At 40.7% G+C, this 19,977-nt stretch overlaps 1 protein-coding gene and 1 long non-coding RNA gene across 5 annotated transcripts in view; one reads left to right on the forward strand and one right to left on the reverse strand.

Annotated features, from left to right (window-relative positions):
- The window catches only part of SPON1 (spondin 1), a 508,261-nt gene extending 502,880 nt beyond the window's left edge, over nt 1-5,381 (forward strand). For all 3 annotated transcript variants that reach the window (XM_064512946.1, XM_064512947.1, XM_026104482.2), the window contains 3 exons: nt 125-289; nt 666-929; nt 1,635-5,381. In XM_064512946.1, the coding sequence (XP_064369016.1) occupies nt 125-289; nt 666-929; nt 1,635-1,798 (593 nt within the window). In that variant the 3' untranslated portion in view covers nt 1,799-5,381. The remainder of the gene's footprint in view (nt 1-124; nt 290-665; nt 930-1,634) is intronic.
- A 130-nt stretch (nt 5,382-5,511) lies between these two features.
- Nucleotides 5,512-19,977, reverse strand: part of LOC135328512 (uncharacterized) — a 112,943-nt gene continuing 98,477 nt past the window's right edge. For both annotated transcript variants that reach the window (XR_010389477.1, XR_010389476.1), the window contains 2 exons: nt 8,505-8,543; nt 5,512-6,261 (listed from right to left, as the gene is read on the reverse strand). This is a non-coding gene — a long non-coding RNA (uncharacterized LOC135328512). The remainder of the gene's footprint in view (nt 6,262-8,504; nt 8,544-19,977) is intronic.

Below are 19,977 nucleotides of genomic sequence, written 5' to 3' on the forward strand. Positions count from 1 at the left end.
GCATGAGTAGGTGAGAAGACAGATGATGATGATGTATTTTTCTACCTGAATTATAATTTTTCAAAATGCTTACCTTTGTAATGTATAACAAAGAAGTTTCATTTCCTCTGTATTTTCCTATCAGATACTATTCCCTGCCTACTGTCTTCTTGGTCTGAGTGGAGTGACTGCAGCGTAACGTGTGGCAAGGGCATGCGAACCCGGCAGAGAATGCTGAAATCTGCTGCTGAGCTTGGAGACTGCAATGAGGAACTGGAACAAGTGGAAAAGTGCATGTTACCTGAATGCCGTAAGTGTGCAGGACTCGAGGCTAAATTTATGTGTGTTATGGACTAACAAACAGTCCAACCCTTATCAGTATTCTGCAGGAGATCTGTATTTGGAAAAGCTATTGTCTGGACAATTATCTCCTGCTTGCCTTTGGTTATAGAATGTAGTATGGACATTTTAGATAAATGCTGTCTAAAATCACAAATGTTGCAGACTGCTTTGGAGAGTGATCTGGAATTGGAAAGAGGGATTTGTATAAGGGGCAAGTAATGAAGTGATGTAGTTTTCTCTGAATCTTCATGTATTTTAGAGGGAGGGAGGAAGGGAGGGAGGGAGGGAGGAAGGGAGGAATCCTTTGTCACTCGAGATATGTCATGTTTACTCCCTCTTTGCAGCTATTGACTGCGAGCTGACTGAGTGGTCGCAGTGGTCTGAGTGCAACACGTCCTGTGGGAAGGGCCACATGATCAGGACCAGAATGATTACAGTGGAGCCGCAGTTTGGAGGAACGGCATGCCCAGAAACGGTGCAACGCACTAAGTGTCGTGTGAGGAAATGCCTGCGAGGCCCAGGTATGGAAAAAAGGCGATGGAAGGAGGCCCGGGAGAAAAGGAGAAGTGAACAAGCGAAAAAAACTATAGATAGTGAGCAATACCCAGGTGAGTGTGAAGCCACAATAATGTTTGACTGTCATCAAAAAAGTGTCACACATGCTCTGCGCACAAGGGAGAAAGGCTTTTATCTGTCCATCATATCATCACGGAGAATATTTTGTGAACCTTACTAGCACCTTCACCACAAACAGTGGAATGCCAAACATCCAGATATTAGGATGTATTTCTACCAAACAAACAACAAATACATGGATCCGAGCAATAATCTTGGGATGCTGTTGAATTTTTAAAGGATTTGCTCCTAGATGCAATGGTGAACCTCAAAACTGAGCAAATTCCCATCACAATAATTTGCTTCAGATCTGCTCAGACTCTCTTTTTCCATAAGGGACAGTATTATCAAAAACTGATGCCTGGAATCAGTAACATACAATATTTTGTGATACTTCTCACATTATCAAGATATGAACTAATGCTAATTTGTGGTTCATCCTTGCCCCACATTAAACAGTTCATTAACTTTATCTGCTTCATAATACAGATAGTAAATTTCCTTTTCAGTGTATTTTTCCAGTGTTTGCACCTTGATTATACTTATTTGGGGGTCCTTAACTACTGTAATAAAATAGACAATGTGATCTCTTACATTCAAAAACTGTAAGTGTGTATACATGCATAAATGATATACATATGGAGATACGCAGGTTGGTCTGAAATACTGGAAACTGAAACACATGACTTTTTCCTCAGTTTGCAGACTGAAACCGTGGACTGCTTGGACAGAGTGTTCGACACTGTGTGGCGGCGGGATTCAGGAACGCTACATGATAGTGAAGAAGAGGTCCAAAACAACTCAGTTCACCAGCTGCAAAGACAAAAAGGAGCTAAGGGCATGTAATGTTCATCCTTGTTAGCAAAACAGGTGGCTTCCAAGTGACGCAGTCTGAGCTAAATGGAAAGTCAACCTTGGTCTGGTTTTTAAAACAAAAAAAATATATAAAGTGTATATTAGTTTTCATTTTTGCAGTGTGGTTTGCTTTTTAGTCTTGCTGGTGCAAGAAATGTATTTTATAAATATTTCCTCACAGATTTATGCTGAGAGTAGATCTTTGATACTCCAGCTAGCCCTTAATGCATAAAACTAGTATGTCGTTGTGAATCATTTACCTGAAATACAGACATATCTGTGGACATGGAATAGCCATATAGAAATACTACTTGTAAAGACATGGGATGCATGCATATTAACATAACTAAGTTAAAGTGGCATGTTTCATATGTGGAAGGATTGCTCTCTTGATTTGATTTCAAAAATCCAAAGCGGTGCCTATGTGATTACATAACTATGCCAAGGAATAATTTCAGTAATGCTGGTTCAAGAATTTTAAAGGTGCATATTTATCTTTTCACACTATTGGGTTAAACTGACAGTTATAATAATTATCCTATATATTTTTCTTCCAATGGATGTTATTATCCATTACAAAATGATCTTTGTTTCTTTAAAAATTAAAAAAGAAATAATTTGTGCAGCTTAGTAATGATGTCTGCCCACTGTATAGTCATAGTCTAAATAGCACACAGAGAAAACATCTGAACATCACTATGTATTTAGATGCCGTAATATTCTATTTGGTCCATCCACTGCCTCCCAAAATGGATACAGAACTAATAACATTGGTCCAAATGTGGCCAGCTGCAAGAGTTGTGTCATGGAAGGACTTCCACAGGGGAGAGAGTAAAATTAGCTTTCGTTTAGTAAGGATATTAACCACAGGAAAAGAGAGAAAGAGGTTTAAAAAATAATAAAAATAATGGAGAAAAGGTGAGCCAAGTTCTCATGCATCCCTTCTAGCAAAGGGAGGGGAGTCTCTGAAATGAAACAAAGACAGACTCTTCAAATATTAATTACAGATTGCCACAAGAATTTATTTACAGCAGTAAGCGTCATTTATGTTTTCTACTCAGAGTGTAGGAAGATCTAAAACCCACTAAATTTATGAGAATTGCAGGACTGTAGTCTGTAGATACAGTACCCAGGATAAATGTCTTCCCTTAACACCTTGTCTATCAACAAGCTGCCTGAGATTAGAAAATACCTCCTTAGCAGTCCTAACTGCTCTTGCTATTTTACACCTGCTTCAGCAAAATTTAGCTCTCATCCCTATTGGTAATCAGGTATAAGACTAGAGAGCCTCCCATGCTATTGGAAATATACTGTCTTGAAAGTAAGTTTAACAATTTAACATTTAAGATGAGAGATAAAGGTGATGGGTTATCTTTTTGTCCAGTACAGACAGCATACACCTATGTCTCTACATAAATAATAATAATGCACTGAAAATAAAGACTGTTGATGATAACACTTAAAAACAAGTTTGAGAGAAATGAATGGAAAAAAAATATTTTATAGTCTCTTTAAACCAGCCTTAAATAATTTACTCATGTCTTTAACACTTGACCACAATTCTCATAACCTCACACCCAGGTTTTACATGTCTGCATCTCATTTGAACCACAAGCCACTTCGGCTATTCCACATTTATCATCACTACGCCAGGAATCCTCTCCTTACCTCCCCATATCTAGATGGTACAGAGTCAGCGGCTGCTTGCAGTCCACTGTAGGGCTCCTCTTCATCATTTTTTCCACCGAACACTGCAAGGGCTGCTCAGGAACTGCACGGCTGTTGCATCCCACCCCCTCATAGCTTTTTACAGCTTTTTTAGACCTGGAAGGAGGGGAGGCGAGTGAAATGATGGACCCAACTGCAGTGCTTAGCCTCTCCTGCCGCTGCTAAGTGATATGGGCGCAAGCCTGTAGTGAACCAAACAGGAGGGGATTTAAAAAAAAAAAAAAAAAAAAAGGTTTAATGCTAAAACCAAACACTTTACATTTTGCACAGCTTGGCTCATGTAATAATAGTAATTCAGCTAGAGTGCCTCCTTGTTCCTGTTGAAAAATTCTGCAATATATGTCTCTGTAGCACTGACATTACAGTGTACCAACAACTAGACTGCCCCTAACTAATATATTTATGATCTTACCTTGCACATTACCTTTTATTTTTGGACCAAAAAGACCAGATCAGTGGAATAATACAGATACTAGAGCAATGACCAGCCAAGCATGTCAGGTGAAGAAACAGTTGCAGAGAAAGGCTACAGCAATCAAGGCCAGGCACTCAGCAAGGGCAGAGCTACGTATGCAAAGCGAGATCCATAGACCAACCATCTCTGCGTGCCTTGCTTGTTAAGTCTGACAGAGGTACACCAGCTGAGGGTCATCATTAAAAAAATAACAGCTTAGGCTATGAATCTGTGACAGACAGTAGAAGAAGCAAGTATCTCTTCAATGCAAAAAAAAAAAAAAAAAAAAAGACTTTACGAACTGTTTTATCTCCTTAATCCATACCACTTGTTCATGCTAATCTTGCAAGACCATGCCTGCTTCTGTAAATAATCAATTATAATACTAAGTTAGCTTCATTTTTCATGTGTGTTTCAGTTCATCGCGTTCTTTTGTCTTTTTAATTATTCCCTTTACCAAAGTCTACATAGTCCAAATAAGTACTTTAGGAATGTCTGAAATGTGTAACATTTTTTTGAACATGCCCACAAAAATGTCCATTAAAAATCTGGTATTCCTTTCACTGTGGTTCTTACCAATTGACTCTCCATGTACTTTATTTTCTCTTAGTTAGGAGGCTGTTCAGTGTGATTTCCAGTCATTTCTCTTAGGCTCATTAAAGTTATGAATGTTGGATTTTTTTTTTTCCACCTTGTTAATACATGCAGTGACAAAGTAGATTGCACTTGGTCAGAAATGTGTGATCATTCCTGCCTAGGTTCAGCTTTTTACACTGTTTTTCTGTTGAAACATTTTACAAAGGTCATTTGTTGTTTTTCTTCCAACTTGATACAAAAAATATTTAAGCTTGTTACATTTTGTAAAAAAAAACAAACAAAAACAAATGAAGAAAAAAATAAGAGGTTGATTTTCTATTCAGAAAAAAAAGCTCTGATAGACAATATGTAGAAGTATTGCATTGTTGCTTTAAACTTTCTAGTAGTGTAATAGCCACTGATTATCAGTCAATAAAAATGAGAACTGTTATCTCTACTATCTCATAAATAATACTGCTGAACTGAAAGCACAGATATCACTCCAATTTTGTAGACCTCAAGTATCAGATTTTAGCATTGTGTGTATGTTATTTTTTTTCTAACGTACGAACCGTAGAAACTTTACACATAATAAAACGAAGAAAAGTTAGGGGCTTAACAAATGTACAGTAGGATTCTGTGTGCAGCATACAATTTAAAACAAAATTTGGTTTGATTGCATTTTTAGATTTCCTTCGTTGTTTTTGTTTGCTGTGGAAGTATGAAAAAGCTACCATGAATATTTCTTACCAAAGTCTTGTGTAGATGTTTTGTAGCTGTCTGGCTAACACATTATTATTTTGGAATAAAGACATCTTTACTATGAAATTTACACTTGTTGCATGAGATTCTACTCAATTAATATGATTATGTACACCAAAAAACATACACTAAACAATATAAGGAGGTATGTCATGCTCTTATTCATATTTTAGTCCTGTTCAAGCTAATGAGAGTTTTGGAATGAGCTGGATTTTACTAAACCCAGTCATTATTTCCACTTGGAAATTACTTGCATTAAGGTTTTTGTTGAACCAAGTTACAGTTTGTTGCTGTTTGTTTGTTGCTTATCCCAGGATAACTTAAGAGTTGTTACTCAACTTATACTGTGTTACTCTCATGCTGTTAGTTTGTCTATTAAAAAAAAACAATTTCAAATAGCACAATTTAAAGTCTGGTGATACATTAATACAGAATTCTTTAAAATCAGTTTTGAGATACCGTGAAACTTTCAGCTGATACTTTAGGATACCAGTTCAGGTATGCTGCGTGGATGAGTACCTCATTAGTAACTATGCAGAAAAGTACAGCACTTAGGGGGACCCGCTGCAGCAGCTGATGCTGTGAGAAAAGTGACTAAAAGTAAAGTCTTGTGGCCAGCTAAAAGAGACCACTGTGTTAATGAAAAAAACTATTTTAAAACTAGAGTGTAACAAGGCTGGGATGGACATAATATAGTGCTTAACATATGACATACATAATATAGGAGCGGACAAGCTAAGAGTTGCTTACCGATAACTGAAGGCAGAGGCGGTGCAGGTGGCGTTCGGCTGCTGGCTCTCCCTGGGCAACGCGTACCGTTTCCCAGCCGCTGTCCTGCCACAGGTTTGCCGGGGGTGCAGCGGGAGCGTGAGGTGCCCCTAACGGTGCTACTCACCTGCGACGAGCCCCCGAGCTCTTGAGCACCTCTGCTACTCACCAAGTGACGTTGCCTACAAGCAAGAACCTCCCTTCAGTTATGCTAGGGTAGCATTAGTCAAGTTTGTAGCCACTATTAGAAGCACAGAGAGATTAATTGACCTTTCTGTTACGCCTGCTTCAGCTTGTTGGCAAATAGTGGAGATTCAGCAAAACAGGTGCTACTTTTGACTTCAAATAAGCTAGCGACAGCTTGGACACTGCCTAGTTTGAGCAGATCACAGTACCAGAGTAGGAGCAGTCCGGCTCGGCAGGGCGCTTCAGGTCGGCACCTTTGTTTCAGGTATAATCAATGGACAGAGACACACTTTTCTGAAAGACCATTTGATACTATCCAAGTAAACCAGCTTCCTCTTTTTGTCCACGGACAACATGCTGCTAAGTGAATGCATGGAGCAATTCAATGTTCTGGCATACTGAATGGAGAGACATCCAGAACAGCAAGCATTATGCTGTGGTCCATACAGCTGTAGCAGCAGAGCTCTACCTCAGAAGGCTTTGCAGAGCTCATTGAATGCTCGCCATCCAAGTGACTGCGTGGGACCTATTTGACCGTACGCTTGCCCTGAGTTAGGCTGCTCCGTGTGGCCAACACATCTAAAACACAACCAGCATGGCAGAAAGAGATGGCAGAGAAGTTCTTCAACCATATTTGTAATCTAATTAATTAATTCTCCTCCCCCAGGTGTCAGCCATTCTCAGGACCACAGAAGCTGGATTTCTGCGAGTTTAAAAAAAAAAAATCTCCTGGAATTTTGCACAGCTCTTAGCTAAATTCTGAACCCTGTCATTGCAGCTTATTTGACGTCCGTCATTTCTATAGCTGATACAGTTGTTAATGCTGCAACATACGGACACTAAGGAATGGTCAGCTCAGGTCTTATATAATGGCCCAAAATACTAGAATAATGCTGCTACATGGCTGTGCACCGAACTACAAAACAAAATTTTTTTCCTACTTTTTTTTCCATTTAGGAAACCACATCTTAACTACTGGGAAGAAAAGCCTTTACCAGTTAAATGGAGTGTGCTTAAGCAGCTTCTCTTACCAAATTTCAGACACTTAGCATTCTTTGCTCCACATGCAAACCCCTTTAAGATCTTTCTTACTACGCTTTCAACTTCAGGGCTCAGTCACTTCATGCAGTGCTGTGCAAAACAAAGCAATTACAGGCCACCTGAACGGTATGGAGTTCTGCCGCCTCTGGTTTCCAAAAGACAGAACAGTTTGTGCCGTAACTGATGGGCACATTAACTAACTGCTCAGCAGGCAATGCCATTTTTCACAATCGGTCTAGATAATTCAATGCATCTAAAAGGCTAACACAGAGCTCTGCAGGCTCCCTCTTAAAAAGCCTAGGAAACATCATTGTTTATTCCACCATCAGTAATAAACTGACAAACACTGAGACAGCAGAGACCTTCCTTGGAGCGAGCTTACTACATTCGCACACAAGTGCAGAAAAGGAACCCTCTCAGGGCTGCCAATTTGCTTCCGTTTCATTAGCAAATGCCAGGGTATTTTCAAACATCTTTTCTAAAATACATATTTGGTACGTTTCAAACAAAGGTTGCCAGGTCCAAACACAATAAGCATTTATCATTGCTCTCCCTCTGCGCCCTCGGAGCCAGCGCAGACCTTCAGTGCGCACCGAAGAGCAGCTCGGCCAGAGGTCTCGTATGCAACCTGTCAGGAGCGTGCGCGGACACGGGGAAAACGGCCCGCTTTGAAAACCCAAAACCAACTGCACGTCCTGTCCGCTGTGCCAGCTATCGCTTCAGCGCACTTTGTGGGCTCAGCCTGCCCAAATCAGCACAGAGTCACTGCAGCGCAAGCTCCCCAGCATCCCTGTAACGCTCGAAAACAGCAGGAGACGATAGTATTGTAGCGGGAATGGCCACAGGGCGCAACACAACAGTCGTAGGAAGGCTGGCCCTTTAAAGCCTATCGGAAGTCATTTTTAAGCACAAAAGGCTGGATGGTAAATTCTCATATATGGTGAGCAATTCACGCCAAAAACAACCATGGGCCTTCAGCACTCACCAGCCCAAGGCCCAGATGCAGAAAGGCCTCCAAAGGAGCATGTGAAGGCTTACGCGTGCACCAAACTAGCTGAAATAATCCTGCTGTACTTATATAACAGACCACACGCTTTACACACAAACCTTGAGGCGTTACATGATATTTGCCCACACTACTTTATCAACATAAACTCAGGAGTTTAAAACAACAAAAAAGAAGATTTTTTTTACTTACTTGGGAATCCTTGAACAGTGAGGAAATGCCACCAGTGGTCTGGAGAAAAGAAAGAAGGGGTCTAGATTATCATTTTAAAATGTGAAACAGTGCTCTTATCATGAGTTCAAAACACACAAAATTCTCTGGATGGGAGAATACAGTTTTTCCATCACTGACATAGAAAGATGCAGGCGGAATAAGATACAGCACTTGGCAGTACTTCCAAGTTCAAACAAACAACTGTACAATGTATAAAGGTTAAAAAAATTATGCTCTATCCCAGAATACTCCATTAAAGGAAAAGACAAAGATTCACCACACAGTCTACTTGTATTTGTATAGTTCTGCTTATTCTTCTATGATGTCTTTCAACTTGTAAATTATATCTACACTAAACTTCAGAATTGAGCATAAAATATGTGCAGATGAATTACTCCTGAAGGACAGAGCAGTGTACAGAAAGCAATACTGATACCTATGCGTATAAATATACAGGCCTATAATTTCTTTTTTGGAACAACATGAACATTATCTACCCAAAAAAAAAACCCTACAGTCCACTAGATGGCACTGGACGCAAACATAGACAGCTCTGTGTTTAAAAAAATAACAAGCAGCACGGACTACATGCACAGTATCCTTGCTTGCAATGACCCGCACGGAGTATAAATCAGCATTTTCCACTCTGCGTCTGCCAGCTCATGAGCCCTGACACCGAGAACCTCCCCACGCGTGAGCTGCCTGCGTGCGTGGCCGGCGCTCACTGCACAGCCACGAATCTTGTCCCAGTCTTGTTTAATTAGCTGTGGAAACGCTGCTGCACAAAAATTGGATGGGAAAGGGGTGCGCGCAGGGAGGAACTGAAAGGTGACAAGCATGTCCGGTGTGCGCATTAAGCAGCAGGTCCGTGTGGACACAGCGTGCTGCGTCTCCCCGGGAGGCCTCCACGCCTCCCCCGGCACAACGAGCGGGACACGAGGAGCAGCGACGTGAGGAGCAGCGACGTACGGAGCACCGCGGGCTGGGCCCTCGGCTGTCGCGGGGCTGCCCAAGCGGTCCCCACAGCCAGCACAAGCGAAACGGTGCTCACTGAAGCTAGACAGCCCCTAAGCATGTTCTTTTGAGGCTGATGGGACTTAAAGGCCATTTTGGTAGCTAAGTCCTCAAGCTAGGCACCTTTGAGCTTTTACACCTCAGTGTATTTACCTGTAAGGATCTAGGCCAACCTGCCTGGCACTCCCTCAGCGAGCGGTGCTGGGTAAGCCCCTGGCTGCTTCTGAAAATCCTAATAATGCCTCAAAAGGCATTACACTTAAATATTCTTAAATTTCTATTTAAATACCTTTGAAAATCTGGTTCTTTTGCATCCAGCCAATTAAAACAGCCAAGTTTCTTCTTGCTTAAGATTTCATGTTCACAAGACAAGAAGATACCTATAACAGTTGTGGTGGCAGTATTTTATTCCTATTCTGTAATCATAAGCATTTCTTGGGTGAAAATGGTTTAGAATTGTTAAGAAATCTGAATGGCTTTTATTTAGGTGTACGGCAAAGCATTCCCAGTCTTTGCCTAGCTGATCCGAGTGCGCTGGTCAGCTATACCCCACAGCACTCCTACCGACTCACAGCCTCCTCCTCGGTGCTCATAAAAAACGAGGCGTACAGGAACGGACAGTTTTCCTCTTCTTGATAAGCGTTTGGAAAGTGCTGCCTTTGTGAAAAGCCATCAAAGAAAAATTACTGCATCATGCATGTACAATGATTTACAAACCACTAACAAATGATAAAGTACACTTTATCATTTCACATAAACTATGCAGAACGTGTCCAGCAGCTGAGTTCAAAAGAAAACGGAAATCGGTAATACATATTTTGTGCCAGTTTTGAAAATCCCGTCCAAAGCCACGCACAGCTCCATACTGGCAGACAGCACACAGCACCACCTGTAAGCACAGTCTGTGCCATGCACCATATTCCATCAAGTGTTTTCCAGCTTAGAGCAGCCATGCCGGGCCGGGCCGTGCTGTGCCGTGCCCTAGCAGGCACTCCTGGCTTAGGAGAGCTGCTCCTGCGGTGACGCCAGCTGAAGTGACCCCCGACCACAGCTGCCACACGTGCAACAAGCACAGCTCAGAAGGACAGCAACTGGTACGACACACGCTTGTCAGGAGGCTGAGAAACTGCTTCGCCCCGAGAACGCTTGGTGTTTCTATGGTTTAATAACGCAGCTGAACAGATTGCTTAATAACAGGGTTTTATAGGTTTTATTTTTTTTTAATAACAGGACCCCAGATCTTAACAATACATCACGCTGCTCTCGCTGCGAGAAACACAGAGAAACGTCTACTGAACTAATGAAAAGCACGGAAGGGAAACCACATACTGCACGTCAGCCCTTACATAAACTAAGCCACAGTGGCAAAATGAGAAGCTTAAACACACACAGGCGGAAACATCAGGACCAATGTACAAATGTAGCAACAGTAGTAGGTTTTTCCTTTTTTCTCCCAAATCAGATCACATTAAGCTATATGTTGCGTCATCTAAAAGAGATTAAAGAAAAATACTTTTTAAATTTTGCGTTTGATGGGTTTAAAGAACGTGGGCTAGATTCAAATTGTTTTAAGTCTTTCTTGAAATGACTGATGATAACATAAGCTCATGCCACCAACTGGGTAAAAGACACAATTCTTTGGTTCAAAATCGGAAAAGGGAAAACACATCTGACAAATTAATCTATTTGGCATAGAGCAGAACTTAAAAATCTTAATATACAAGTACTGACTTAAGAACATTTTTACTTAAGTTGAAATTAAATATTTTAAATATTTCATTAAATTTTTACACTAGCTAACTATTTTAAACCAGCTTTACCTCTTTTTTCACATTAAAGTACATTTAAAAAAATTAAAACAGTCTGATGAGTCAAAGCAAACAGTGACCTTTTCATTTGATGGAATTTGGAAAAAGGAGACATTTTAATATGATTGTCCCTATTGAAACAGAAAATTTCAAATTCTTTATCAAAAGGATGGATGCTGAAATATTATTTTTTCTGTTGTTTTACCAATTAGAACAATAATCAGAATTTCAATTATCAATAGGAATGATGATAACGCATTTTATTTCGAGTAACAATTACCAAACTAATTCTCATTTACAGTAAGCTTTACTCTACTAATTATGGTACAAATTTCATATTACAGATCAGAACACACAAAGAATTACAACATTTCGTACGAAAATTGTTTTGTTTTACAAAATAAAAAGCTTATTTATTCATTTTTAGAATTTAAAATACAACTGGCAACCAACTTAATATTCTTTTTAAATATCATTCGTAAGGCTGGATTTCTCACTGAGATTTATTTTCTCCGTTTTTACCCTGACTACGGTGTAAGGAATGTGCTGGCTCTCGCAGCACCACGTGGAACGTTCCAAGAAGAGGAAAGTTGTTTACGGAGTAATTCATGAGCAGCGTTGTACTTTCATACAGTTTTCTCTAACCATACGCCTAACAGGATGTGCCAGGAATACACATTTATTCTTTTTTGCATTGCTAGACGCTGAAGTGCAATGTTTAATAGAGAGTAGAATAAAAAAAAACGTCTGGAGCTTGGAATGTCTATCCTCTATTCATCTATTTAATATCTTTAAATATATGCCCAATTAATAGTTTGCCTTCTTGAAATTCTGTTTGCCTCCAGACGCATATTTTAGAGCTCTCCATTTCTGTGGTAACCAAAATCAAACTAGCCTCTCCCCTTCCGCAGCCAGCTCCTCTCCACCGCCTCGCCGCTGCCCAGAGCTGCACCCAGGCACCCCACACGCTTCCCCACTGCCCCTCGCAAGCACGCTGCCGGATCCCACGGCAACGTCGCCCACCGCCTCGCCTCGGCAGCAGACGCCCAGGAAAAAACGTGCAGAAAGAGAACCTGTAACGCGTGAACGCTAGCAAGACTGTAGGCTAATCCCGAGACTCCTTCGCTGTGTCTGCAGGTGGCAGCAGGAGATCAGTTTTCAAACAGGGCATTTTTTTTTTCTCCATAAGCCACTGAGTTTTATTTTGCATGGAGAACTCAAGTAAGTAGCATAGATAAAGAGCTGCCTTGGGGAGCAGGGTGTTGAACAAGGAGCAAGCGGAGATTCTGGTAAATCAGAGGAGTACCACTGACTTTCAGAAAGCTACAAAGCTAGGTCTGCTGCAAAACGCTATCGGATTCACAAGCACAAATGCAAAGATGCCAAGCGCTAGCAGACAACAACAAACGTGTCTATCAGGGCCCATATATGATGCCTGCCGCAACCTGATGGAGCCTTAGGAAGTCATTTCAGTTCTTCCTTCAGGCAGCAACTGAAACCAGGTCTGACTCAGAATATACTCCCTATGTTCCTCAAAAATAATCACAAACTCTTTAGAGTTAGGCTTCTTATTTAAATAAAATAGTATTTTGTTGCAAAATTATTTTGGCCTAGGTCCCAAACAAGTTTAACTGTTAAAATGATAAGCATTGTAACTTCAGGTTCGCGGCCCACAGACCACGGCTTTAACCGCGGTTCAGGCATCCGAGTGCTCTTACAGAACGGCTGGGAGGAACTGGGCCTCTCAGAATTTATCCTGCAAATAACAGCAGGGGACTAACTGCTCAACCCGCATTTGTGAAACTGCTCCATCAGGCCTGTTGTCTTCCCTGATGCTACCCCTGCTAGCATGATGTGATTATGTTAAAGTAACCAGGTACTTGGCTGATAAAATGACAGAAAAGCTACAGCAAAGCACAGACAATCTAAGCTGGAGCAAACTTTGTTCTTGAAAAAAAATCCTGCCCTCTCTTCCCTCCCCTCAAATCCCTAAAGGCCTGAATGGTACAAAAGCAAGAATTATGTTGCTATGACTACTATAAATAACATCAACGCCTTCTTCTTTACTTAACACTTTCTTTTATAAAAATCTAGTTCTTAACTGTATAAAATATTTTCAATCTTAAATGTAAAATTTTCCACACTGTGTTTCTGATTTAACACCTAGGCTAAAATTGTTCAGATATTTCAGATATTGTCCATATTAAAATAAATATTTACAACCTTCCATGCATTGCAGCAGGGACTTAAGATCTAGCAGGAGCGAGGCCCTCTAATGAGGTAAGAGGAACTACTGTCTTCATAAAAAAGAGCCCTACATGGACAAACTACTAGCTTCTACAAGGAGCGTTAGTGTCTGTGCCTGACAGACAACAGGCTTTCAATACCTTTATGAACCTCATCTGAGGCGTCCAGCCACACAGCCAAGGGTCCACTGGTCCGGGAGCTGCACGTAAGCTCAGCGCCTTGCCCTGGGCCCTTGCTGAGCTATTTGGTAGCTGTGCTGTGGCTGGTCTTGGGCCATGGCAGCCTCGGAGCGGCCTCCTGACCACGGACTCACCTGGCCATTTAGACTCTTGGCTGACCCTGGTTACTGCCACTGGACCTGCTTTTGCTCCTCTCGTTTGGGCAGCTCTGTTCTAGCACAGAAAGCGTTGTGCCCTGAGCACCCTCACGCTGCAAAGAAGCACAACTTTGAAAAGATGCACGTTTGCAGGTGGACTTGATACGATACGCAATAGAGGTCAGCACAGAAATACAGTGCCACCGCATGGCTAACACGGAGTATGTCCCATAGATGATTTACTTCAAACTACAGTAATAAACTTTGCTTGAAATAAATTACATAAGCTCTAGTCAACAGTTACAGGAAACCACACAGCAGTCATGTGGCAGCTTTATATAACCACGGTTACTGCACGAATCCAATCTGACCAGAAACTACACATTCCTGATATAATGCGGGAGACAATGCCAGAAAGCTTCTATGATTACGTGCTGTGTTCTTCAAAAAGACGTTCAGAGGATTTTGTTTTTTACCAGTGCGAGCTACATTTTAATTACAAGACTCTCTCCCCCAGGCAGATTTCTCTGCCCTTTGGGGTTTGTGGTGTACTTGCCTCCAGGCCACAGACTGGAAAATTCTACCTACGTAATTTTTATATAACATGCATGTAGCATCAAGAACAAACATTGATATTGTGCAGTAACCTTGGCATACTGTTGGTTATCTTCATAAAGTATATATTTTACTTTGGAAAAAGATCATTAGGTGATCTCCTTTCATCATTTTTACTTCTTTTCTGTCTCATTCTGTTCTGCTATGTGCTTCTCTGCCTTTTTGCTTACTACATGGGTGTTCACAACTTAACATTCACGTGGTCCTCCACTCTCACCTTTCCCAATGACTTTCACTTTGTGATAAAACTTAGCATCTCCAGCTTCTGTGACTTCCTCAATCACCTTAGAGTTCTGTGTGGAGCATAAAACAGGTACTGACATAGGCTGGTTCTTCCTAGTTTTCCATTAGTCTTGTATTTACAGCTAGATACTTCATTTTGAACATTAGTGATAATGGTTTGTATGATATGCAACTCGGACAGATCAAAAATATGTATGAATGTATGCACATAATGAAAGATAACAGAAAATACAAAGTAGAGGCCAGATCCATCTGATCATGTAGTTCTTTGCAGGCCATAGCTTGAGAAATAACATTTACGGGGGGGGGGGGGGCCTACATTTGTTACTTTCCTACGGTTTTTATGCTTGCTTTTCCAGGTATTTGGAGTTCCTCAAACAGGAATGGCATGAACATGTTCCATGTCAAAAACCTGAACATGTACATGCATTTCTGTAGGCACGTACGCCCATTTGAGTGGTTAAGGGGCTGCAGTCACTGACTGACTGCTGACCTTCACCTACATCTGAGCTCCAACTCCATAGCTTGTACTTTCTAAGCTATTGTGGTGACAAGAAGGATGGATAATAAGAATACAGTAACAAGAAACGAAGATGAACAAGCAAAAAGAACATAACCAAATCTGAGGATAGGATCAAATCTGAAGACTGTATATCCAGATCAACACCTTAAGTTATAGTTGTCCTGACTTCCAAATAAAAGTCAGGGCAGAGGATGCCTGCCTTGGTTTAGCAGTCAGTTCACACTTGCCTCTTGGAAAGCAAGTATTAAATGTACTTTACAATTAAAACCTTGGGAGTACAGAAAAATATATGATTATGTTGGATTAAAAATGAAACCATTTCAGATTAATATAGTATTTGTAAAAACAAACTGTCATCTAACCGTTCAGTAGAAAGAAAAGAAAAAATATCACAAACATCAGAGTTCTTTTTAAAATGTAGACAAGTATAAATAAGTCTAATTAATCTAGGTCAACTACAGCTTACTGTGGCATCCAGTTCTGGAAATTCAAGTCAGGGCTATGTTAGTGACACAGCAATCAAATCATTCTTCAAGGAGATGATGAGCCCACTTTTCAAATATTCATACTTCTTCTGCATGAATGCTTGTTTAAGCACTTTTATGCATGCAAAGGTTTTCAAGGGCCTAACGTTCAAGCGCACAGTCAGGGAACTACCCAGACAGCCTAGCATATATTCACTGGTAGGATCAAAGGTAGCTCACAAATTCTGTTAAGAAAGACTGAAGGTCTTACTGTACAGCCACTGGAGAGCTACTGGTTGAATTACCTAAGTACAGCGCTCGTGTTGACAAAGAGCCTGGAGCTCAGCTCCACCTCTGCATGCCCCGTTCCTCAGGGAGCAGGCCTTCCTCAGCCTCCCTCTTCGATGCCCAGCACTCCCCGCGGGTCCTGACAGAAGAGACGAGACTAAACACAGGGTGGGTGCGGAGATGGAGTCAACTTTGTGGGAGCAGCTCTCTCTGCCTCCATGCTTCATTTTTACAAAAGGGCTGATAACACTTTCCTCTCCAACTTGCTTGGCTATTTAGATTGGGGGCGCGGGGGGAGGCAAGTAGGATCAGGCATTGTTTTACAGTATGCTGTTTAGCGTAATGGCTCTTTACATCTTTCTCATGCACCAGATTTCTTCAGTGTAGTAATAATATCTGAAAACTGACCTCTGCAAAAATGATTCTTCTCCATAGAAAAGAGGACTGACAAAGTGAATGGATCACACTTTCTTCCCCAAAGAGAGTCAAGATTGTGCATGTTTTGAATCCCATTAGTAAATTACATTACATAGACCAACATCTCTATTTGCTACAGTGAAATTACACATTAACCCCCTTTAAAAGTAGGTCAGCTCACGTCACCTTAAAGATAAGTACTGTGAGATCAATCTTAATATCGTTATCAAGTAATCTGCAGAAAACTCTTTGGCAGATGATGCACTTTGACGCCATGCCCAGGGCTCTTGCTTTGTGATTAATGATTGTGCTATTCCCAATTTGTCCCCTGCTAAGTTAGAACTCTCCACCGCTTAAGCAGATCTCATCGGAAATTCACGGAAGCATTAACATTGTGAAAAGGGAAAGAAGAAAAAAGTGGAAAATTCTTCCGACATTATTTAAGGGGAAAGTTGCTGGAAGTTTACATTTCTGACCCACTCTTGGGCAATCATAAGCTCTCGGAGTGCTTCTGGTTTAATGGTTTCTGGATATATACAATACTTTTTACATGTATCGCTCTGAACATATGCTTTACATTAAAGGAAATTTTTCTCATTATATTATTATTCCAATCCACTAGAAGAGCAGAGTTTGTCATCCACAGGTCAGACTGCATTAGGCTGCAGTCCTTCAAGTATTGGCTGTAAATCTGTGTGATCTATGGTTAGTGAATACTTTTGTGATGCCATTTACCAAAACTATATATTTTATCCCATCATATTTTCTCAAAACATTCTTGACTGAATCATTTTTGACTGATTTACTGCCATATGTGAACCATCTCTTTTGGCTTCTGGCTACTTCTAGCATTGAATATCCTCTAGACACGGAAGGCTAGCAGGAGTCTCATAACTGCTCAAGATCTGTCTGCCCTTCAAGTAGGATTTATATATGACACGGACTTCATTTTGGATGAAATGCAACTGTGAACATCATTAATGATTAATATAATTAGCTGCTAAGATAGCTCCTTCAAGCTGTGGTTTCATATTATGAAAGCTGGGTATCAATCAAGGCTTAGTGACTTAAAAGCAGTACCTTCCACCACTTATTTTTGACTAACTACGGATCCACACCACCAGCTGTGCTGGTGCAACTATCTGGGGGATCGTACTGTGATTAGAGTACTACTCTGACCTAAAAGAAAAGCAATAACGGAGGGACTGCATGCTATGCACAGAGACAGAAACAAAAAAGTGGGTAGCAGGAGTAATCCTAAACTGAGATTGTTGCAGGACACTGTGTTATGAAGTGATGGCTTCAACAAACGTATGGTTGAGAGCACCCAACATGCAGAACAACAGTTACATGTCAAGTATAGCTTAGTATTAACAAACACCTATAGCCATATAATTCACCTACTCCAGTATCTGTAATAACAATAGCATTTGAACAATGCAAGGACAGGAACACGCAGAATTTTCTTCTAGTATATAAATTCTGAGGCACTATCGTGCTATATACAGCTGTATTTTGCTGCATTTGCCTTTCCTAACAGATAATGTTTCCCGTTAATTTTCTCCAAACAGCTTACTGGCAAAGATGGTGCCACTTATTGGCTGCTTAAGAGTATGGCTAGCTCAGTCCTACAGTGAGTGGCAGGACTCACACCTGCCCTGCCCTCAAATAAAAGCCTTTCGACTAAAGGCTGCACTGTTCAGAACTGGGAAAATACATTTCCTCAGGAATCTTACCAAGAAAAATAATGGCTGCTTCTAAGTTAATTTTGGTGTTTTCTCTTGGGATTCTGCTCATAATACATAACCTAGTTCAATAGACATGCACAAGTCTATGAAAGGCAAATCTCCCAATTATTTCAACAAGATTTCAGTGTGCCAAAGAGAAGGAATAAAATTGAAAGGTATTTCTGGGAGCTTCTTTGCTCTTTTGAAAGCTCATCAATCCTCTCTTGCATTCTTTGATTTTAGTCTTTAAAGAAATATTAATCAATCACTCTGGGAGCACTGGAAAACTGAGTGAATCTCTGATTGCAAAAAGGCTGTAACACTTACAAAGCTAATATTTAACTTTTCTACAAATTCATAATTCTTTATATCTACAAGTTACATGCTTTCTGCGGCCAAGAGATGACTAAAACGATTTAACTGAATTTCACAGCTTTATAAATGATAAATGAGGACAGCAGGCAAAGTTGAAGCAAAAAAAGCAAACATCCTTCATCCCCTATTCAGCAAAAAAGGCTGCATTTCAGTGGCTTATTTCACAAAGTAAAGAAATTTTCCAGTAACAAAAGCAGTATGAATTCTGTGATTTTCAATTAAGGAATGCAAGTTTTCTTTCCAAATCCACATCATAAAACACACATGTTTTTTGATGAAACACTAGTGCCTTGTGCAAAATTCTCCTTGTAGCCTTGCATGGAATTTGTTCTGCATGTGCTAAAAAAAGGTGGTATCTAAACGTCTAGTCAGCTTAATCTGCCAGAGGGCCAAATCCACTAAGGTTATTCACGCGCTTTTGAAAGGAAATCGTACAGAAATACAACCCCCAGCCCTTCGCCTGTAGTTAACAGGCTTCTTTTCATCCGAACCCATTAAATTTCCTCACAGAGGATGGAAAAGACATTGTACTACCATAAACGAACAGGCAGCATGTCCAAGGGGAGGAAAACACAGCTGAGGCGAGGCTTCCAGTCCCACTCTCCCAGTGTTCAGGAAAAAGATAGGCTGCATAGGGCCATATGGAGGAAGAAGCTTTCAAGGAGCGGCTGAGCAAATGCTCTGTAGCACAAGAGTGACATTTCCTCCTCCCGGCCCTCTGAACATGTCTTGGAGCCATGTGCTGAGCCCTGGACTTGAACCATCTGTGCTAGTTCTCCACAATAATATTCTGATGTTTTATTTGGCTATAAAGTTGGGAATAAACAATAAGAGGGATAACATGTAACAAAAGCCGAAGAAGTGACAAAACAATTTAAACAGTTGGAGAAAACAGAGCAAATGCATAATAAATACAAGCATCTACATTCTGCATATGCCAGTACTTTGACAGGCAAAGAAAAAAAAAAGACTCGGATATTTGTAAAAGCTTTTAAAGACAGAGCTGTTACGCACAAAGCTGACAGGATTTTATTTCTCTAGAGATGCTTTCTTTTGTTAGATTGGGCATACACTTCATACGATGATGGTTTTATTCCACATGCAAAAATAAAAACAAAATGTAGCTAGACTTGTTGACCTTATAGAGAGGTCAACATCAAAGGCGGCAACAATATAATTTCCTACAATCTGCTTCTATGCTGTGAGTAGTTTCAGCAAATAGAAAGAGAAATAGAGAAAAGAGGGAGGTCCCATAGATTCTTATTTTAAACACTGCTTCTGAGTTACTGCTAAAAGACTGACAATACGCATGTGGAAATGCCTTCGACAAACAGTGGCCAGAGGCAGCTACGGTGCACACATGCCCATAATATTCTGTGCAAACACCAGAAGGGTTAGTCTATTCCTCTTCCTAC

Source organism: Dromaius novaehollandiae, chromosome 5 (genome assembly GCF_036370855.1).
Source record: "Dromaius novaehollandiae isolate bDroNov1 chromosome 5, bDroNov1.hap1, whole genome shotgun sequence".
In the NCBI taxonomy this organism is placed as follows: Eukaryota; Metazoa; Chordata; class Aves; order Casuariiformes; family Dromaiidae; genus Dromaius; species Dromaius novaehollandiae.